The sequence below is a fragment of the Tinamus guttatus genome, unplaced genomic scaffold (assembly GCF_059628265.1).
Source record: "Tinamus guttatus ecotype Peru unplaced genomic scaffold, ASM5962826v1 Tinamus_guttatus_pri_ptg000004l, whole genome shotgun sequence".
NCBI classification, from domain to species: Eukaryota; Metazoa; Chordata; class Aves; order Tinamiformes; family Tinamidae; genus Tinamus; species Tinamus guttatus.
The window spans coordinates 8193980-8216429 of NW_028288538.1; the positions used below are offsets into that span (position 1 = coordinate 8193980).

Genomic DNA, 22450 nt, shown 5'->3' on the forward strand with positions numbered 1-22450 from the left:
GTGTAGATCACACTAGGTGAATGGGAACCCAAAGTATTTACCTTCAACAAGATGGGCTATTGCTTTGGAAATAGTTACACTCCGTTGTAATGCTGGATATTTTAAGAAGGGAATATCCACATATGCAAAGTTTAGCATTCTCAAACTTGCCTAACACTGGACCTTACTGTGTTCTTTCTGAGGCTGCTTAAAATTTTACAAGTGGCCTCAGAGAGAATAGGGTTAGCTGAAACTCACTGAGTTTTAAAATGGCACCTGTAGTATAGTCTGTGACCTAAATTCTTTGCTGGTGTAGGCAACGACATGTCCCATAAGCTTTGAGGGATTTGCACCACTTCACATCAACAGAAAATTTGGCCCTTTTCCCTATTGGGGAACTGAAATGCAGACAGATTTAAGAACAGAAAGGTAAGAACATAAGGAAAATTACTGCTCTGCATTTTTGCAGTAGGCCACCGTTACCTCAAGTATAGCAGAGGAGTTCAGTGTGTTGCAGAGGTGACTGTTTCAAACTGATACAGGATGTACAAGGAGAGATTTCCCCAACATTTCTGTCTGTTACTGGTCTTTTCAGTGCCTTCCATTCTGCACAAGAAAGCATCATGTGGCATGTTTAAGTGATTACTGAAGTTCAGATATTTTAACAACAGCCTTTAGATCAAGCAAGTTTTGTTAATGCATCGTGTTGGATGTTGAGATTTTCATGGATATGAAGTGGATTTTAAAATAATTTGTATAATAATTATTTATTCAGGAAAAACTTGCAAAAGTAGAGCTGCAAAAACCTCTCTGGGGAAAGCAAAAAATGTTTTTCTGTGTTCATAGAATAGGTTATGAAATTGAGGGTTATGGTCCCTACAGAACTGAGATATCACTGACTTTGGGACCATGCTGTGTCTGTGTCAGTGCCACATCAGTGGATTGTGTTCAAATGGCAGCTGAAAACCTTTTGAATTTAAGATGTTGATTCCCAGGCAGAGGCAGAGCGATGTTAGATGCTCCTGATGTAGGTTATGGCACCCTGTCACTTTTCCAGCCCTGCCTTGCTGGGGATGTGATGCTGGAGCTAAACCTGCCTGATGGTTACCTGTCACCAAGAGCGAGGTCCTGCTCCCTTTTTTCCCTCATGCCTGACCTCTTCCCCGCCCTTCGTGCTCTCCTGACACTAACACAGATGGACTTGCTGGGTGAGCTAGCTAAGAGATTAATCACTTTTCTATGGGGCTGGTTTTCGGGTGGTTCAGCTCCCTGACTTGCTGCCTGACCCCACCAGTGGTGTGAGAAGCGCAGCCAGAACACACTGTTTATTCACTAATGCTCAAGTGATTCATTGCACTGATTTATGTGAGAGACAGTGACAGAAAGCTGCTGGGCAATAACCTGTCAAACATCCATCCCTAAAGTGATTGTCTTAACAGAGCTGGTAGCTCACGAGGGCTGGCTAACGAACATTCAAATTAATGACTCGATACTCACTGTGTTCAGTTGAGAGTGAGATCAGGCCATAAGAGGCTGCTGTTGTATCCCTGAAACCAGTAAGTACTTGTTATTAGGCATATGCATAAATGTTTTACTGGATCAGGGACCTACATGATTTGCTCAAGGTCACAAAACAAGACAGTGGAAAAAGCGCAGGAGTGAAAAGTTCCTGTTCCCTGGACCAGAGTTCAATATGAAAATACCACACTGTTTCTTCAGCAGGCAGCTCCTCCTTTGTATATTTTTGTTCCGTACAGTAGCAACGTGATCAGGGCTGTGATTTTGTTCATGGAATAAGACTGAAGTAAATGGGTTAGCTATGTACCAGGTGGTTTTTATTCCTGAAGAATGTTAAAAAGTAAAGGTTAAACATAAGCTTTTATTTTTTTGTGTGTGTGTGTATGTTATCCTGTTTGTGTGCACTGCTTTAAGACAGTTCACAATTTTCCCACCAGAGATTTGTGTGCTTTATATTATTATTACAGAATTAGTGTTTGTTTAATTCATACTTCAGGACAATAGATTGTTGCAGTTTGTTTTATTATTGTTAGTTTGGCCATAGAAATCTTTTCGCTGAAAGGTAACTGTGATTTCCAGTAAACTGCTCTTTTTTTTTTTCTCAAACCCGCTGAAAACTTGACATTCCTATTTTGCTGACAGTATCAGGTTGGTGCATAACCGTAAGAGGGAGGGAGGGTTTTGCAGTTTTTGGTCTGTTGCCAGCCTCTATTTCAAAGCTTTTTCTTCCTTGGGAAGATAAATTCATTCATCAGGCAGGGTGGGAAAATCAAGCCAGAATGCGATATTCTCAAGGCCAAGATCAACAAATAGAGTTTAGTATCAAAGGTTCCAGAAAGCAGTTATCTGATATCCAGTGGATGCTGTTCAGATTGGACATTTCTACACAAGTTCAGTTGGTATTCTTTTCTCTGGGTGTGGTGGTAGAAAATTGCTGATAACTGAGTGTGGCTCACTGAACTCAAACTACAAAAGCATTTATTTAGAAAAAGCTATTTACTTCAGTTATTATTTTGATTTTTTTTCTGGGCATTACTGAAGATATTGTGTCTCCTGTTGGCCTTCTTTCATTTAATCCTGTATCCAGCTCATCAATATGAAATACAGCCCTTTGGTGATGGGGAAAAGGGCTGGAGCACATCTTCAAACCCCACTATTGTTCATAAAGACACAGGGTAAATACTTTTTTTTTTTTTTTTTTTTTTTTTTTTTGCTAAAGTAACACTTTTAGGGAAAACACTAGGCTCTAGGTAGCTAATAAAAATGAATTCCAGGGGTTAAGTGTTAAGAGTCTGCAATGAGATATGGCATTTATTTGCAGTAGACCTTCCCAATGCATCCCTGAGGCACCTCGGATACAGCTTGGTGAAAAAGCAATAAAAAAATGAATACCAATAGTCCAGGTTAGTGCCAGCCAAATGCCTTTAAACCTTTTAGGTCTTCCTCTGACCTAAACTAATATTAGCTAACATGTGCTATAATAATTAGATAATCTAATATTAGATAGCATGTGCAATGTAGTTGAGTGGCAGTGTGGAAGTATTTATTTGAGCATACTACTTTGGTTGACTGCTGCTTAAATTCATCCAGGGTTTTGCATAGAGGGGACGGATTTAGGTCTCCAAGCCTGGAGTAGGCCGTGGATTGGCAGAGTCTGTGGAGCCCAGGACCTGTTTGTTCAGTTTGAGACAGCCCAGGGTCGCATCGTCATCCTTGCCCTCAGAGCCCTGGTTCTGCCCATGGCGGTGACAAGCTGGGGGTAAAATTCCTTCCTGGATACTCAACTGTTGCCTTCAATGAAAATTTGGCAATCAAAGACAAAATCTAAACTGGATATTACCAGACATCTGAATTCTGACTTAGCTCTAAACAAATCGGCCCAAGGGACAAATTCTCTCTCTTTTAATTAACACTTTAAAAATAGACCTTACCTTATTGGTGCTGTCTGCATTCACAAAGTGGTGCCTCCTTCTTTCACTTATAAGAGATAGAAGCATTTTTGTCAGCACTCTGCCATTCTAAATAATCCTTCATTTGATTTAACTGTGGCCTATTTTTAGTGCAAAGATGCTAGATTTTCTCAATTACTGCCTTTACTTGTGATGCATAACCTTTGCCTAGCTTTGTAAAATCACTGAAACTGTTTTTAAGTGGATATTCTTATTTATTTATCAGCTTCAGCTTAGCTCTTTGGAATGGAGTGCTTTAACTTTGGCAGGTATTGCACACACAATTTTCAAGGCTCATTTCAGCAAAGCACTGCAGCATGTACCTAAATATAAGCATGTGGTAGGTTCATTTATATTCAATTATGCCCTTAAGAGCTGTTTAATTTAAGCACATGCTAAATTCCCATTAGATGATAAGCTTAGCACACAAGCATTTTGCTGAATCTGAGACAAAGCACTTGTGACTTTCTTCATCTACAATTATCTCTTTAGTTATTTATCTTGTGTATATGTATCTTGTTTCCATCTAACATAATTGCTAGATTTTGTGTATTTTTGTGACTTCATACTCTATGATCTAATTGTTCCCTGCAAGACCTGGCTGGGTTTATGCAACATTGAAAAACTCACCTACACATCAGAGACAGACCGGGGCTATTTCTTTTTCCACTGTTTGTCTTTCCCATTAACTATTGTCTAAATAATTGATCTGTCCCATTTTTATTTATATTCTTCTTCTTTCATTCTTTTAATTATTAATGTTTTCCTTTCTCTGATTTCTTTTTCTTCTGGTTTCTCACTTATTTTTTCTTGAGGAAATTTAGTGAAGTGGTTCTTTATTCATTCTCCCATCTGCTTGTGGTATCTTGGGCAGCTTAAACACTACTTCTGGTTTTCCCGTCCAAATCTTGTGGTGTTTTGCTCCTCTCCTCCCACCCCTAGCAATTGCCTCATTGCTTGCAGGGGGCTGAGGGGGCCTCCATCTTACATCATTGTATAAATATATATTGTGTATAATAAATATTCTTCTGTTTTTGGCTTGATCCGCACATTGGTGTTTGGGTTCCCTTTCTTGATATTCCCTCAGAGCTCTGAACTATTCTAGGGAGACTTTTATAGGGCAGTATAACAGAGTTGGGGAGAGTTGGTTATACTTGCCTTTAGGCAAGAAAGGTTGTTTTAAAGGAACAAATGAACAAGGGTGTTGTTTTAAAGCACTTGGTCTCAGTAGAAGGAGCTGGTGAAAGACAGTTAGAAGGGGGAGGTGCTCAGCAGAGCTCTATCTAGGTATGACACCAAGGAACTGAGCAGAAACTCTAGAAATGGCTTTATTGAATAGTCTTCCTTATAACCAGTGGTCTGTGTGAGCTGTGTCCGCTGACATTCCCATAAAGCCTCTTTTCTTAATCTTCAGGGGCATATTTGTAATGTCTTCTCAAGTGGAGATAAGAGCAGACGCTTTCTAAGAGAGCGGAGTTCTGAGTAATTCGCAGTGTGATGTTGCTTGAGAAACCATGTCAGGATGCAACATCGGGTCCCCAAGGTCCAGCTACTACCTCTTACTATGATGGCAGGAGAGACATGCAGCTCAGAAGCTGGACTGATGCATCGTGGCTGTCCTGGCAGCAGAAAGCACAGCTGCCCTGAGCAGTGCTTGGGGTCTTTCATCTTGGAGAGATTCTGCCTTTAAGCTGCGTTTGAGAGAGATGTCTCATGAGTTCTTCCAAATTGTGCTGGGAGAAGGGGCCCCAGGCTGCCTTCCCCAGCCCTCTGGCAAACCTGGCTGCCCTGTGATCAAAAGCGCTGAGCTGGCACAAGTATTTCCTCCTCAGCTGTCACCGTTTTCCAGCCATGTTAATAAGCTCGACTAAAAATTTTGGTGATGGAGCACGTCTGGATTTGCCTGCAAGGGCTGTCAGCACCCTGTGGAGAGAAGTGCCAGAGGTTAATCCATCAGGGACATATGAATCAGAATCCCCAAGGATGCAGCAGGCTTTCGCTGCAAGGAGGTAGAATGAACACCTCTAGTCACAGGATAGGCAGCGTTCAGAGCATTACAGGAAATGATATTAGTAATCTGCAAACAGATTTTGGCACTAGGATAAAGACTGTCAGACTTCTAGTGTCTTTGGGGAAAAAAAGCCAGATACAGTTTCTAAAATAAATAAATATATATATATCATTCTAAACTTTGATTCTAATGTATGATTTTGGATGTCATGTATGTGAAATGGATAACTATCCAAGAAGACAGGCAACCTCATAAAATGTGTTTTAGGTTTTTGTTTCAGGTGCTGCAAAGTTTGCGTCAGGATGTACATATATTTAAAGGATGCCTCAGTTTGGTTTCTGTCAATGCCTCTTGACAAACATTCCACACTAAAATTTTCTTAAAGCTTCCCTGTTGGGGTAATAACACAACCTGTTGTTTCCTGAGTCTGTATTAGTCTTGTATGCAAATTGGGAGAGGACATTTTCAGCAGCAAAGCATGAAGCTTTCATTCTGAATGAATTCAAAAATTAATTTTGTTAATTCTCATTGTATTAATAATATCCCTACTGTTTCCATATCTTTCTCTAATGAAATCACACACCAGTTACGTGGTTTACTGTTAATTTTCACCGCAGGTAGCAATCTGCTGTCAGTAACCTTTCCAAATGGTTTTGCAGGTTGTGAAACTGAAAGGTCAAGTCCTGTCTGTGATGTATCGTTTTCGTACCAAAAACCGGGAATGGATGTTGATCAGAACCAGCAGCTTCACATTTCAGAATCCTTATTCTGATGAGATTGAATACATCATCTGCACCAACACTAACGTCAAGTATGTGCCTTTCCAGATGCTCACGTACATGGTGTTGAAAGAACATAAACATTGCTTTTTTTTGTAAGCAGTGTAAATGTACATTCAGATTTTTGTGGTAGACTGTTTCCAGTTGCATTTCTTTCCGCTATAGCAGTACAGTCCCTAACAGAGGGTTTCTGTATCAGAAGTACTTGCAGCTACAGCTGTTTCTCTGTCCTTATCTTGTGGTGCTCCCAGGGCTTGGCTGTCCCAGAGATAACTGTCACGTATCTGTTATGTCACTAGCCGAGCCCGTTGAGCTCAGTGCAGGCTGTAATAACTAGCACAGGCCTCCAGCAGAAGAGCAGCCGTCACAGCATTGGGGAAAGGTTAGCCTGGTTCTTCAGCCAAAGAACAAACTGCAGATCTGTCCTCATAAGTTTCACATGTGTAGGCAAGACTGCTGCTGCTTTTGAACTGAGGTCATAGGGTGTCATAGTCCTGGTTATGTTGAGCTAAGTCTACTCTTAGAGCATATAGAAGCAGCAAAAGTGATTTTCTAGAAAACTTGAAGAAGGGCTCCCAATACTCAGTCAAGATCTCGTGGGCTCTCCTCAAGTCTGAGGATAGATCCAAACTCCTATTAAGCGAGGAATGAAATCATCTTTGAGTAATACTTGAAAAAAAAATCTGTCATTAAGCCTGTTAGAAGGAGGTTAAAAGAGGTGTTTAGGTCGGCAATTCATGGGGCTGCTTCTAAAAGCAAAGTTACCCTAGCACTGTAGTGAGCCTTCGTCTGTACAGAACAGAATAGAGAAACATTTGGTGCCACCTGAACACTGAGCCAGCAACTGCAGAAGCTAATCTGGATTTGATAAAAATATATATATATGTATAGATATATTTTTTTAATATTTATTCTTTCCAATATAAACTTAAATATCTTTCTAAAGCAAAATCTGCCTCGGATCTGACCAGAGGTTTTTGTGCCAAGTTTTTAACCCGGAGGAAATCATTGGATTTAAGATTAAGAGTGCGTAATGGAAATGCTGAATGAGCAGTCTGCTAGGGGAGATGCTCCCTTGCAAAACCAAATCCCTGGGGCTTCAGCGTTTGAACTAGCTAGTAAGTGCTTCTCTTTAGGAGTAAGCTAGAGAATAGTAAAGCTGTCTGGCTGTGACGCATACCTGGGCTATAAGGGTCTTGGTTTTAGTCACTTGAAAGGCAGCCTAACCCTCAGTTTGTACATTTTTCCCCATATACCCTAACAAGTGGACTTAAACAACTGAATAGTTCAGTTCCTTGAAACAAGCCAATGTGTCTTGAAGTCAAATAGCTGATTATCTCTCTGTCAAAAGATGTCTGTGCATTTCTACTATTCCATATTTCTTTTCATAATGATTTGTTAATGAGAAAACAGGCCTGCAAAATAAGAGACTACTGATGAAATTTATCCCATGCTGGTTTCATTGTGCTTGATTCCCAGGAGCCCAGAGGTCAGAAACTCTGACTTAGACTGTTACATTCACCCTGGGAATGTTTTTTTTTTTTTTTTTTCTTCTTCTAAGACTTGACTATACCGTTCAGCTTGGCATCGCAGCATTTACTGTAATAAATAGGATTGTGCCAACTTCTGTCTCTTATTATATCTGTTTTAATATGTTTGAATAACAACCCAGAAATGTTGCCCTAATATGGAAGTTGCCTGCTGCTACTTTGACAGAGGACGTTCCTTCCTTTCTATCATGTTCAAAATGTTCTAGCCTTATGGCAAGATACAAACTATTGTTTGTTTTTAAATAGCAGAAAGAATGCTTTATTCAAACTTTTCACTCTTTTTTCCTCTGTTCTCTCCCACTTCTCTAACAGATGTCCAAAGAGGACTTACTATAATGCAGGGCTGTTCCTGTCTCTCTCTGGATTTTGAGGGGGGCAGTTGCTAAATTCGCATTGCCTCTATGCCCTGGGGAGGTGCATAACCTGGGAGCTGTGGATTTCTGCCTCCTCGTTCAGCCTCTGCCAGGACTGGTCACTCGGTGCCAACCCCAGTGTTTGGGACCACCTCTGTGTGGCAGCGAGTGTGAGGTGCCATGAACCCAGCAAAGTGCTGCCCCCAGGGACCAGGCAGAAGGGTGACTTCTGTTGGGCATTCATAGGCAGTTTTGCGTGAGGCAAATACTGGTTTGCCTGGTGACTTGGAGCATGTATCCAGCACCACAAAATACAGGTTTGAGTCAGTTAAAATTCACCATGAATTTTAAAGATGGGGTCCCTGATAATCTATGTTTAAACTCATTTTTATCTTAGCATACTTCAAAGCCACAAGTGCACACATCTGTGTGTCTGCCTGTTAAGGGGGAAGCTCTCAAATTTTGCATTGATCAGTGAAGAATGTTTTTTTGAAAAGACTGTAGAGGGCAGTGGTGGTTCCAGTTGCAGGAGAGGGTAATTGATTTTTGTTCTTTGTTTTGTTTTGACTTTCTTTTAAGGATATTCCTTTGGAGCTTCAAACAGTCAACTTTCCAAATTTGCCTTTGGTACGGAAGGATAGCGAAACATCAGGTTCAAATGTTCACTTAGTTCCTTACAAAAAAAAGAAAAGAAAACTTCTCTCAGTTTCTCTTGGGTGCAGTCATCCAAGAGAAACTTCCTGGAGAAATGAACCATTTAATGTTTAGCATTTGTGCTCTGTTCTGCTGAAAAGAAGAGTCCCCAGTTAGACCACATCTTCCTGTTTAATTGGGGTTGAGTTCCCGAAAGAAGCAATAATTATGATTAACATTTATGTAAGAAACATAAAAAGTAGCATTTGAATAAAACCATCCATCATGGTGACGAATGAATGATTTCTTAAAGGCTTTGTATACATGGAAGAAAAATCTTTTCCTGGTCTCTTAGAAACTTTGATGCCTTCACTTTTATAAGCCCCAAAGGCCTGTGTTCCACTGATTCAGGTTAGGAATTCTCCAGTTGTGCTGGGTCTCAAGATTTTCATCACCAATTGAGCTGGCATAGGTCACTACTGAGGTAAGACTGAGGGATGAATCAGGCAGCGCTTGTGGCAGGGGTGTTTTCTGGTTCTCAAGGGCCCGAGTACCAGTGATCAGTTATTTGGATAAAATTCCAGTCTGTGGTAGTGGAGTTACTTTCTCATGATATCTCTGCCATCTGTGAGCAATCTGACCTCTTAAGGCCCAATATGGACCATTTATAGAGGTTAATCTAAAAGAGAGAAATTTTAAGAGTAACTGTAAGAGAACTTTAAAAGCCTTTGTTGCAGCCATTGCATTTGTCCCATTTTGTCCAAACTAGATACAAAAGAGTATGTGTGCTGATATTAGATTAAAAAATGCTTGGTAAGGATACAGTAGTGTTTGTTTCTCACTAAAGAGTCTGTGAAAAGTTCAGATTTTTGGGTTACTTTGATTCATGGTCCAGTTCTGGGCTCCACAGTTTAAGACGGATGTGGAGCTGCTGGAGAGAGTCCAGCGCAGGGCCACAAGGATGATCAGGGGCCTGGAACATCTGCCCTATGAGGAGAGGCTGAGGGAGCTGGGCCTGTTCAGCCTGGAGAAGAGAAGGCTGAAAGGGGATCTAATCAGTGTCTATAAGTACCTCAAGGGAGGTAGTGAGGAAGATGGTGCTGGTCTCTTTGGTGGTGGCTACTGACAGAACTAGAGGTAATGGCCACAAACTGAAACACCAAAAGTTCCACAGGAACTTAAGGAAAAATTTCTTAACAGTGAGGATGACAGAGCGCTGGAACAGGCTGCCCAGAGAGGTTGTGGAGTCTTGTTCTCTGGAGATCTTCAAAAAACCTGCTTGGACACAGCCCTGTGCCACGTGCTCTAGGTGACCCTGCGTGTGCAGGGGGGTTGGACTAGATGATCTCTAGAGGTCCTTCCAACCTTAAGCATTCTGTGATGCTATGATTCTATGGGAAACAAGCAGGTGACTTCAGTGTTTAGGCAGAGGGAGAGAATTCAGCTAAATCTCTCCAAAGTCAAAAAGAACTTTTGCAGTGTCTTCCCTTCTCCTCCAAATACATTTACATGAATAAACTTGAATTAACTATTGAAACCTTCCACTTCAGTGAAGCATTCCTTGTTTCAGCCAGGGGTTTCCTGCTTTTCCTACTGAACTTCCGAAGGAGCCAGGCATTGTTGCAGAGCGCATAGAATCCAGTGTCGACCCAGGCAAACTTATTTGCTGGGCTGGGTATTGCCTGTAGAGTCTGGAGGTTTCACTTTCTTTTATTTGTTTAAGCTGTGAATTGGAAATGAAAAGTAGGGGCGATTGGGCTTTGATCTGAAAGTCAGAATGCAGTTTGTGTTTTGCCCAAACTTGTTTTGTGCCATCTTTATGAAAACAATCTAGAAATTGAATGATTGAAGGGATTTTCCTGTATTTTTGGGTTAGAAGGGCTGATCAGATAGCAGTGTTAGAAGTGACCACGCAACAGTGTTGAGCTCCCCCTGCTCACCTGTGTCCTGAATTCACACATGGCTCAAGCATTATTTGGACCATTTCTACAGCAGCAGCAATCAAGAGCTGAAAATGTTAACCTGGTTTTGCATTTCAATCAGAATTGAGTGCAGTTTACATACAGTCCAGTGAAGATATGCTTAACTATTTGATTTTCATAAGGAGTGGATTTGGTAGGTTGCTCCCTAATTTCACTGCTGTTGACACAATGATATTTTTATTGTATTGTAGCTTAACGAGTATTACCATTGGTAGAGAAGGGTGAAGGAGCACAGAGTTAGAGAAGTGCCTACAAAACAAATAACGATAAGTATGCTATTTTATTTGGCTCATTTGTATGTATATGGCTGAATCAAGAAAACATACTTTATACGGAACAGAAGAGACCTAATGTGCTGTTTATTGACACACGCACAGAGTCACTGGTAATAAAAACAAATGAAATAGTGCAATTAGCGTTCACGTTAACAACAGGATTTAATGGGTGTTTATCGTCCACAGGGTGGTATTTAGGAAAACTTCCCCCTAGATTTGTTGTGATTAAATTACCTCCCATAGTTCTGTTGAAAAAGTAAGCAGTTCATGCTTGCAGAACAAAGAATTTCTTTGCGTTCCAGAGGTAATTTGGGGGTATTTTTTCTACCAGTTAAAATAATATGGAAAATCCATGGCATTCTAATAACATGGAGGGTTGGCTTTTTTTTAATGTTTTACTCATGATACAAAGTAAGGCTTGGAGAAGGTCTTTGGCTGTCTACACTGATTCTTCGTGCGTGTTGCCAGTTGCAGAATTTTCCAGCTTGCCATGAAGCCCGATAACAAGTGCCTGACTAAAGTGTCTTCTAGAAAGGCACCAAGTTTTGGTTGAAAGGCATGAAAGGATGAAAAAATCTTAAGTAGCGTGTTCTAGTAGCCCCTCACCTTCACACCAGCTTGTGCTAATTTGTCATTTGAGACTGTCTGGAAGTTAGTCTTGCAGTCGCTTGCAGTCTGAATCTATCTCATTCAGAATTTGAAGGGCAGTTTTGATAAGAAACTAAAGCTAGTGATCAGGAATATATCCTGATTATCTAGAGTTCTGAGATCTGCAATCTTGGTATTTTGAAACATCTCCTCTACTGTTACCATCTATCATACCATAGTATTTCTTTCAAGGAAAAACCTATGGGGTGAGTAATTCCTGTCTGTTAGCTGACTTACTCCTTCAGAAAGAGGCCAGAGGCATCTGGAAACTGTGACAACTGTCAGATCTTACAGACAGTTTATTTTCTTCCCCCTGTTTCACCATAGGGTTTGGGTCAGTGCCCTTCATGGTCTTGGCATCTGCCACTCTGTGGCAGTGATGCTGCTTCACAGGAGGACCCTGGAGGGACTTGTCTTTTCTCAGGGCGATCAGCTTGTTGTGCGTGACACCAGCACAAATCAAGGCTATTTCAAGGATCCTCAGAGTTGTCAATACTGAACTACTTCATTCTGGCAGGCTTCCCCTAAAGTTTATTGTCTTTTCCAGTTTGCTTTAGAGTATTTTTCTATTTCTGTTGCACATTTAATTTTTCCTAAGTTCTAGTAATTGGATTAAGGCTGTTACTTCCTGTGGTTCTTATGTTATTTAAAGATTGATTTTTTTCGTATCTTATCAAGAGGAAAAGTAGACTTCTGTTTTCTCTACCATTTGTCAGCACAAATTGATTCTATGTAATGTCTTGAAATTAGGTAATGCTACAGTTTGTTTCTGGAGATCTGCTGCCTTTAAAACCTTTCAAAAATTAAATAGAAATCTGGACTCTGGTCCCGAGGGGAATGAGCCCAAATCGTGTTACAATGAAGAAGGACTTATATGCAGTCCTGTCTCCTTCTCCCGTTTTCTTCTAGCTCACCAGGTTGTTGCATTTAGTCTGACATGCTTCACACAGATCTGTAATCAGTTTTTCTTGATGATTGGCATGATTCTGCATTAATATTACTAAGAGTTTTTCTGTTTACTTTAGTAGGATCAGGGAAAGTGGCTGACATATCCATCTTTAACATGCAGAAGATGATGTTGGCATCTTAACAGTGAATCCTTATATCTTTTATGAGGATGTTGTATTCCATCCTTCATTACTTACCCACCCATATTTCTGTGCTATTACAGAACAACTTTCTATGGGCGCTGTTACCTTCCTGTGGTGTAAGCCTTCTCAGTTAGAAATCTTTAAAACAGGTGAATCTTGCAAGAAAGGACTTAGTAAATCATCTGACAGACATTTCCCTCTGAGTATAAAAGAGAAGGCCATGGTTGTTCCTTTTTGTATTTTAACTTTTTTTGTAACTGAAGTAATTTTCTCTCTTTTGCAGACAACTTCAGCAACAGCAAGCAGAACTTGAAGTACATCAAAGAGATGGGTTGTCATCCTATGACTTATCTCAGGTGAAATTTCTCAATAGTTCTTTATTTTTGTGCCTCTGATCTTTTGAAATGCAAAGCAATGGCAGATCTCAGCAGAGTTAAAACGCATTTTGATTATCCCTGAATTTTTCTGTCAAATATGATGGAGGGTATTAGATTCCTCTGCATATCTCAACAGGTGCCTGTTCCAAGTATACCAGCTAATGTTCATGAGGGTGGAAAGTCTGTCGAAAAGCCAGATGCTATCTTCTCCCAAGAGAGAGATCCTAGATTTGCTGAGATGTTTGCTGGAATTGCTGCTTGTAAGTGAATGTCTCTGCTATGTAATTTTTAATATTATGCTAAACATGGTTATATGATGTGAAACACAGCTTGAAGACAAGGTACTATGTGGCAGAGAAATTTCCAGGTAAAGTCAGTTTTTCAAGACTGTTTCCTAGAATTTGTCTTAAGTTGATATTTCCCTTAAGGATGATGAGCAAAACTGCAGGAGGGAAGTGCTATATTCTCGATGGAGCTGCTTGGTTTTGGTTCTCTTTTCCTTTCACAAGAGCAGCTTATGCAGTGCAGCTCAGAGATAGTAAACCTGAAGCAGAATTTGAAGAATCTGCATATGTATTTTCTTAAACAGCAAATGTCACTTCATCTCAGTAAGTAGATGTGGATTAAGAACACTGCTAAGAAGTCTTAAGATGGGGTACTTTATCTTAAATCACTTGCTTTGGCCTTGAAGTTTTCAGGTGCATGTGCTGCTCTGAAGTGTTCCTTGTTTCTTAGGGAGATGAGGCATCTCCAGTTATTCTATCTGTCCAGCTCTCTCTAAGTCCCATATCCTTTTCCCCACAGTATTTTTAACCTGCTTACAAATATTTAGAAGAATGATCAGAGTCTCAGAAATAGTAAGTTCTTACACATTTCATGGAGATTACTGTGAGGATAAGGAGTCCTCGCTGAGTGCCCTTACTGAAGGATTTCTCAGCCCTGTTCCAAGAAGTAGCAGTAAATTTGTCAGTTGGATAGCTGTGGCCTCAAAGTAGCCCCAGCTTAGCTGCCTGTTGCCTGCACAGACAGGAATCATTCAGAAAACTGTCAGCTGAATGGGTCATCCAAAATGTATCTGTAGGAAACTAAGCTTTTGGAAGTACTTGTTTGTTGCTCTTCACCTTCCTGACCAAAAGAGAAAAGTTTTTACATTTGTTTTAAATAAATCAATGCTCAAGGCTCACACAGTGCATGAAGGAAACAACCCACAGGGTTTGAGTTTGGGGATGTTGAGAGATGACCTCACTGCGTTGGTTTCTTATGTATAACTTGACCTTTTCAAATGGAGAAGGCAGTATAGCTGCAGGAGAGACTTGATATTCTGTCTTCCTGTTGCTGGGACCTTTGTTATTCCTGTTCATCATTGTCTGTCTAGTCTAACAGTGAAGTCAACAGTTGAGGCTGTAAAAGGGGTCCATTAGAAGGTAGCAAGACTCCAACCCTAAACAACAGCATATGTTTTTCCAAGCAATAACATCTTACTTTTTGGCTGCCTTATTGGATCATTTTCAGGCAGCTCTCAACTGTTTGTGGGGATGGGTTAGGGTTAAGGGTCTAGCAAGCTGTGAGGTTATGTTCTTGGAAATACCATTACTCTTTTCAGTCTTATCAATTTACAGGCTGTGCTTTTTTTGGGCCATTCACCCTTCCTGAATTTCTCATGAGAGCTGTGATCAAGGTCTTCTCTGAATGAAAAAAGGGATAGCTCTCAGTTAGAAGGGAGATAAACAGTCCAAAGCCAATATTGACAAACCTACATGCTGCCTGCAAGACATTTGCATTATGTTGATACCAGATCCAATTCTTGGCTGTTTTTTCTTTCTTTCTTTCTTTGTTCTTTTTAATAAAAATGATCTGACAAATACAGGTTTGACACAAGGAGATTGACTCCCTAATCACATGCGGTGGCTACATGTAGTTAAGCAAAGAAAGAGGGGAGAAGTCCAGCTTCACCCATGAATGCAGGTAGCTTGAGGCACAGGATGATGTTTCTAAGAATATTCTCATTCTGTAGGTAGAAACGCTGGTTCTACTGAGAGAACAGTACATTATTGACAGTAATGGGGACAGTACCATAGTACAGGGAGGAATTTTAGAGAGAAAAACAGACTGAGGAACCTGATAACACCAAAACACAAACACCAAAACACAATAGCTTTTCAGTGCTGTAACAAAGGTGAAAAAGGTGCATAACCCTAAGTGTAGAGGCCCCAACCAACTGCCCAGAAGAATCAGGTACTTGGCTCCTGCCATCCTCGAGGGAAGGAGACTGTCAGCAAGTTCAGATGGGTTCTTTGATACTGTTCTTGTGGAGGGCTTCGTTTGACAAGGTCTGGGCTCGTACCTCGGTACAAACAGGCTGCAATAACAGCAGCAGCACTTCCATCTGTGCTCCGGAAAAACTGCATTCCCCTTTCCAGTCTACTGCTGGGACTTGCACACCCATCACTTCTCCTGTCATCCCGGGATGCTGTTTCTGGCTCATTCCCTGCCCCCGCCTACATGGTCCGGAGCAGCTCCCAGCAGGGACACAAAAGCAAACTGTTTCAAGGTGGCATTTGATCCTTTCATGTAGCTTTGGATTTAGCATCTGCATTGAGGGGCTCAGAGGACACATACCAGTGCTGTTCTCCATGCAAACAACAGCCTAAATTAAGCACCTTCTGGGAAGGAGGTGTGACAAACACAGAAGAGCTGTGACTTAGGGTGATGTACTGAATTGTCATATCGCCCTTTCACGTATTCCATAGGGCTTTTTCATAAATATTTACAAAGAGAAGAACAATTCCTGTTGGCTATATACTTTGCAATTTCTATTAAATATTTATGCCTTCGTTTTATCATTCCTAATTTTTTTTCTTTTTGTGATTTGTTTTTCTTTTATAGCAGATAAAAAAATGATGGCCTCAGCATCCACAGCAGGAAACCAGCAGCTTTATTCGCAAGGAAGTCCGTTTCAGCCAGGACATTCAGGAAAGACTTTCAGGTACTGTAGTCCAGATCCTGGAACTATAAGCTTCTGAAAAATGGGGACAATTCCACTTTGACAGAGTAGGCACAAAATTAAGCCTAGGCTGTAGGGCTTTCTTTACAATGTGATTTTTTTTCTTTATGTATATTTAACTCTTACATGACATTTCAGCATTTGGGCTAGAAATATTTGGATTTTTCTATTAAAAAAAAATTAAAATCTCTCTGTTAGATTTGCCTCAGTATCCCAGTTCTAGGACTGCAATAAGTTTGTTCTTTTGTTTTAGATGAAGCCAAGGTTTTGAAAGCAAAGGAACAGCCATTCAGCTAACAACAGTTAGCATTGTCAATTCCAAGAATTAGAAATCATCTTCTATCTATAATTTTGCTTAAATGATTGTGTTCTTCAAGTTGTAATTGCTTATAATCTCAGTGGGAAGAAATAAAATGTCTGCATTTATGTTTTGTCCAAGTAAAACCAAGAGTAACTTTGGGGGGAGCAATGTAACAGTAAATGAAAATGGCTCTTAATTAGATATCATACATTCCTGGGTGCTTGACTTGCCACCTGGGGGGTTGGCATATGCTTTATTGTTAATTTTCCTGTTGCTCAACAGTAGGATTTTTTTTTTAATGCTACTGTTCCATTACATCAAGCATCTGCCAGCATTACTACCCTCGACTACTGCATTCGTTTATGTTTCCAGGTGTGTGTGCTAGAGGCCTGGGCCTGGGCAGGCTTCAGACTCTGCTTTGCAGACTCCTGGTCTGCCCGTTAGGCAGGGAACCCCCCAGCGTCACTGAGGAGGTGCTGGGACCTTTAGATTCCAATCGCCCCTTTTGAAAATAGAAACAGCAATAATAGTACAGACTCTGCAAAGAATTTCTAAACAAACATTTCATTTTGGGGCAATGGGAGAAGCACAAAATAGCAAACTCTATATTCAGATGCCTGTCACATTTTGTTTGCTGCTCTGGAGAGATTCTATCAGTCTCCTTGGAGGATTCAGGATTCCTGCTTCCTCTCTGCTCAACTTTATTTATTCTTTTTCCCAAGTGGATCTCCTCTTTCTCTTTAAAATGGTGGTGAAAATAGATAGTTGGGATGGGATTGGAGGAAGGGTGAGCTATTTCAATTACATTTGTACATTCTTTTTAATGTATAATTAATCTATTTTAAATATATTTGTACTGGTTGTGTTTTTATATATGCATATATGCACATTCACAATGTGAGGTTGCATGTGTTCAGTAGGACAGAAGAATTCCATGAGAAGAAAATGGTAAACTGAAGCAGTCCCTCATTTAATTTTCCCTCTAATGAGGAATTTCAGGGGAATTTCTCTGTAGTAAAACTCAGTAATTAGGGAACAGCTAACACACAGACAAATTCCTTTGGAAATATTTTTTCTTTCTAATTCTGAAGCTTTAACCCTAGTTTGTTTTTGTTCTTTTTTATTCTTTTGACCGGATATGTAATTTATGCTATTTCTTAGCATGAGATGATGAAAACAGGAATTAAAACCCTGAATTTTTAATATATAGCACACATTTCTCCATTTCCCTAGTGAAAAGTAGTAATGTATATCATCCTGTGCATCTTAATTGAGGAATGGTGTTTAAGCAAATGGTCTGTTGACTATAAGCACAAGTTTAAAATGAAATAGTAGCTTGAATATTTTCTACACACTATTTCTTTAATGTATTAGCTAATAAATTAGTACTAAGAACTAAGTGTTTATGTGTTAGGCTAATTTTATCCTTGCAGGTCCTTTCAAAGAGATGATTATAGAAGTCTAGTTCAAAAGAATTTTGCTCTCTGTGTTGATTTGAATAGCCATTTTAGTACACCAAAATATTTGATAGTTTTTTGATGATCTTGAGTAATTTTTAATTAAGACAAATTGAACATACAAATGTGATTGCAGTATCTGGAATACAGTAGACTCTGTTTCTGCTTCTTTAGTTCATCCGTGGTACATGTGCCTGGCGTGAACGACATCCAGTCATCCTCATCCACAGGCCAGAATCTGACACAGATATCTCGCCAGCTAAATCAGAGTCAGGTTGCCTGGACAGGAAATCGTCCACCTTTTCCAGGACAGGTATTGATTAAAAGTCTTTTATTTTCATGGTTGTTAGAGGTCTGTAATGTGTGCTTTTTATTAAAAAAAAAATCACATATTCCATTTATAATGCAATTACGTACGTTTTGTAATTATCATTTATTCTTGTAAAGAAATAATTTCCCTACTTCTGTTCCTTGACAGATTATAAAGCTTGAGATGGCTGCCCCATGCATACCTGCATTTGGTTTGTAATATGTTTGTAGCAGTGGCACTTGCTACGTAAATCCCAAGAGAAGGTCTCAGTCTTATTTTTTTGTATGCAGTGAAGTGAAATAAAGAGGACAGCTGTTAGGCTTTAGTATTAAGTCTGTGCATTAAATCTTTCTTGGACCACAGCCTAACACCCAGCAACTGTTAGCACTGTTATCAGAAAGTGGAGCACGCAAATCCAGGCAGGAATTCACAGCCTGTTGCCCTTCCATGAGCACTGCCCTGTGCAACTCCTGCAGTTTGTGGGCCACGGAGCAAGGCACCCTCTGCTCAACAGCACAGGGCTCTGCTAGCCCTGAAATCCCCTCTGGTCCCGGGGAATGGGAAACACCCTGTTCTGAAAGTGCTTTGAAGACTGAGAACATAAAATAACATGTTTAATCTAGCATCAGTGCTGTTCTTAATCACTCTTGGTTTCTAGTGGTCTCTAGGCAGAATGGCACACTACTGATGGCAAGTAATAATATTTTTCAGCATTTGAATTATTTGCATGGTAGTCAGATTGGTGCTGCTTAGCCCTTACGGTACCATGGTTATTCTGCATGGATATTCACACCTGTTTAAAGAAATCCAAATCCAAATTGGCAAATTACCCATTTTTGAAAAATATGGAAAGGTTGCTAGTAATGAATTTTAGAAAATTACTCATCCCTCTGATTGTCCAGGTGCTGCCCCAGTCCACGGAATTTGTGTGTGAACATAAGGAATCTGGAATTCCTTCATCCATCCTAAATATAATAAAGCAAGAGCTAAGCTTTTCAGAATAACCTGCACCCATTGCCATTGTGGGAGCCTTCAGAAAGGCACAATGGCTTAGCCAGGATTAGAGCTGAGGACTTCATAGCATCTTCCTCATGCTACATCCAGCTACATCCAACACACTGTTGGGATCTGTTCCCTGACTCCCCAACCCCACAACTCCCCTGTGTTTGGCCGAGGGAATCGCTGTGCTTGAGTGCACTGGTTGCCAGTAGCAGTGCACATCATTAAACGTATCCAGAGATGTAACCACTTTTCATTTCTGTTTGTGGAACTGATTAGACAGTGAGTTTTTCTTGGAACTGCACAATTTGTTCATACTAGGAGAACTGGGAAATAACTTGCAAGGAGAGTCTCTCTGTAGCATTGTGTGTTATTGTAGTACATGATTTGGGGTGAGACACTTCACCTCTCCATCTCCGTGTGCCTGTATTAAAGCAGTCCTGAAGTGTTTAATCACTTGTGAAACATTCTTGGAGATCCTATGACAAAGCTGTTATACAGACAAAAGTGTCAGCAAGGTGTTTTTTTAATACCATTGAATTGACTCAGCTGCCCACTTAAAGTAAAGTTAGACTGTTTCCTCCTGCCTCCCAGGGTTGGTGATTCACACTCCTTCCCAAGCCCTTTACAAGGCAAAATAACTTTGCTCCCTCTGCTTGTTAGTGGGGAGAAAAAGCAGCTTACTAACTTTGAAAATTCTTTGGCCATTTCCCAAGCACTGCAGACTCTGATCATCTGAAAACAGGACCCATACTCTGGGAATTTGGTAACTGTGACTTTACCAGGTTTTTGCAGTGCCACCGTAAATGGAGATAAATTCTTTTCAGTTGTTCTGTTTGGGCTTAATTCTTCAAATAGAGGTGAAAGAAGTCAGGCTGTTGCAAAAAGCTCTGACACTGAGTACATGTGAGTTGGCCAGTGGGAGAGCTGTAAGTATTGGTTTATAATTGGCTGCAATAAGTTGGTTTTGTCAGAAGTTAAATACTGCTGAAATAGGGATAATGTGCCTGCTCTCATCTGCTGAGTTTATTTAGCTTTTACGTTATTAAAATTAGAACCTGCTAGGCTGCTCTTTAACAGTAAAATTCATTCCTCCATTCCAACCCTTTTTCCTCAGCAAATTCCGTCTCAGTCTGGCAAGGCTCAGTCATCACCCTTCGGAATTGGAACAAGTCACACTTATCCAGCTGATCCATCATCATACAGCCCTCTTTCTAGCCCCGCCACCTCTTCTCCAAGTGGGAATGCCTACTCCAGCTTAGCAAACCGAAGTGCAGGGTTTGGTAAGTTTTAGATGACCGGCACACAGGTACACATACACGTGGTTGTTGTGAAACCCAGAGCGTAAAGGGGTTTTGCTTTCTCTTGTTCAGCACAGTGGTCTGGGGTGGCCTGTTTCTTCAGTGCTACGTCTCCACCACATCCAGCGGACTTCAGAATCTTGTTATTTTTTGTGATACTGTAGTATTTTTTTTTGTTAAATAACATCACAAAAGATTCAAAGGTTGCTTACACCCCTAGTGCATGCCCTCCCCGGCTGGACTAGAAGATTCGGTGCCTTTCCACTTCTCAGAACACTTAAATGGTGTGGGCCAATTTTTGTATTTATTTTTCACATTCCTAACACCACAAGGTTGTCCTTTTGTCCAGAGATGATTTACTGGAGCTTGGCAGGACACAGGATTTTCTGCACTCACACGGTGTCTAACCAGAGAAGGTGGCATCTCTTAAGCTGTATTTCCCATTATTTGGTCATTTAGTAGCTTTCAGACTATGACTCAAGGAGAGAACCAGAAAGCCTTGGCAGGTTTTCGGTACTGCACTTGCAGAATCATATTCCAGAGTAAAAAATCATGGATCAGTCAGTGATAAACACATTTGGAGTCCAAAAAAGTTTCTAGTAGATAATAATCTGCAATTTCAAGAAGCTTAAGTAGTATTTCACTTATTTATGTAGTTTCTCCCTTATCTATTGAGAACAAAATTGAAGTTGTGTTGCCGATTAACCTCACTTAAAAGTGCAGACTTGTGTTGCACTGCCTGGACTAAGTGCATTGGAATGGAATGCTTCCCACAGAGCTTATTCACTCCATTTCCACTAGGCTTTGTGCATTTGTTTATGAGACAGCCTGCATTTCAGGCCTAAACTGCTTGGCAAGAACCTTTTCACCTAATGAGAAACATCTCCTGACCTATAGCACTTTAGATTCTATTGATATCACAGCCTTTACAACAAATGTCTTGAATCTCCATATGGCAAAACTGTTTTGCTGAAAAGAAGCATCATTTGCCTCACTGAGTTAATTTCAGTATGTTGTATGAAAAAAAAAAAATGTCGCAGCAATCATTTAAAGGGTAATTTAGTTTAATTTTATTTTGACCAGCAAAATGGCTACAGGATTTCTGAGTCAACTGAATTATTTGTTGTGGTAAGGTCAGTAAGGAAGAGACGTAATTATCTACCTCAGATGTATTAGAAATAAGCCACTGTAGCCTGTTTATTTTTTGTGAAAAAATGTTCACTTTGTTTTGCTTGCTTTAGCTGGTAGTCAGATTGGATTAAAGCTGTGTTGGTAAGTTTTCTGCAGGAATGGTTATGGAGTGGTGCCTAATTCTTCCATTCCTCTATCATTCTTTGTGAAAACTGTAGATTCTGGTTATCAGAGATCAGACATAATGTAGCAGGTCAAAGCATCTCTGTGGAGTAACTGTTACAGAGATCTCAGCTCTTGGTGGAGGGTGCTGATAATCTGGGAGAACCAGATCAACCAACCTTGGTTATCTGCATGGAGAAAAATAGACAAAGATATTATTGGAAAAAAAAAAAAAAAAAAAGCTGGAGGGGAAGGGGGAGAAGAGAAAATGTTTGGCAGGAAAGCAAGTTTCCCTGCTTGCCTAGCAGCGTGTTTTTTAAAATGCCAACTCTTAGATGATGATATTATGAGTAATTCAAGTAGAAAGAGAGCTACCTCATTGTTTTATATGTTTGGGGGCAGTCTGTAGAAGTACAGGGTAGAATCACACAATCCAGTTTAATGTGAGTGGAGACTTCATAAAATTGTATGTGCAATAGGTGATTGAACAGGTGATGAATACCTACACACGGCATCGTGTTGTTTTCCAGTAGACTATTTGAAAAAATGCCTTTCCTTGAAATGGCTGTTAAAAATGTATTGATCATCAAGCCTTGCTGTTCTCATTACTTGCTGTGATCCTTAAATGGCATCATGCTTT

At 40.3% G+C, this 22450-nt stretch overlaps 1 protein-coding gene across 3 annotated transcripts in view; it reads left to right on the top strand.

Annotated features, from left to right (window-relative positions):
* ARNT2 (aryl hydrocarbon receptor nuclear translocator 2) overlaps positions 1-22450 on the top strand; it is a 95203-nt gene that overhangs the window by 68091 nt on the left and 4662 nt on the right. For all 3 annotated transcript variants that reach the window (XM_088540057.1, XM_088540071.1, XM_088540063.1), the window contains 6 exons: positions 6117-6268; positions 13052-13124; positions 13282-13405; positions 16032-16131; positions 18082-18220; positions 20334-20499. In XM_088540057.1, coding sequence (XP_088396183.1) covers positions 6117-6268; positions 13052-13124; positions 13282-13405; positions 16032-16131; positions 18082-18220; positions 20334-20499 — 754 coding nt within the window. The remainder of the gene's footprint in view (positions 1-6116; positions 6269-13051; positions 13125-13281; positions 13406-16031; positions 16132-18081; positions 18221-20333; positions 20500-22450) is intronic.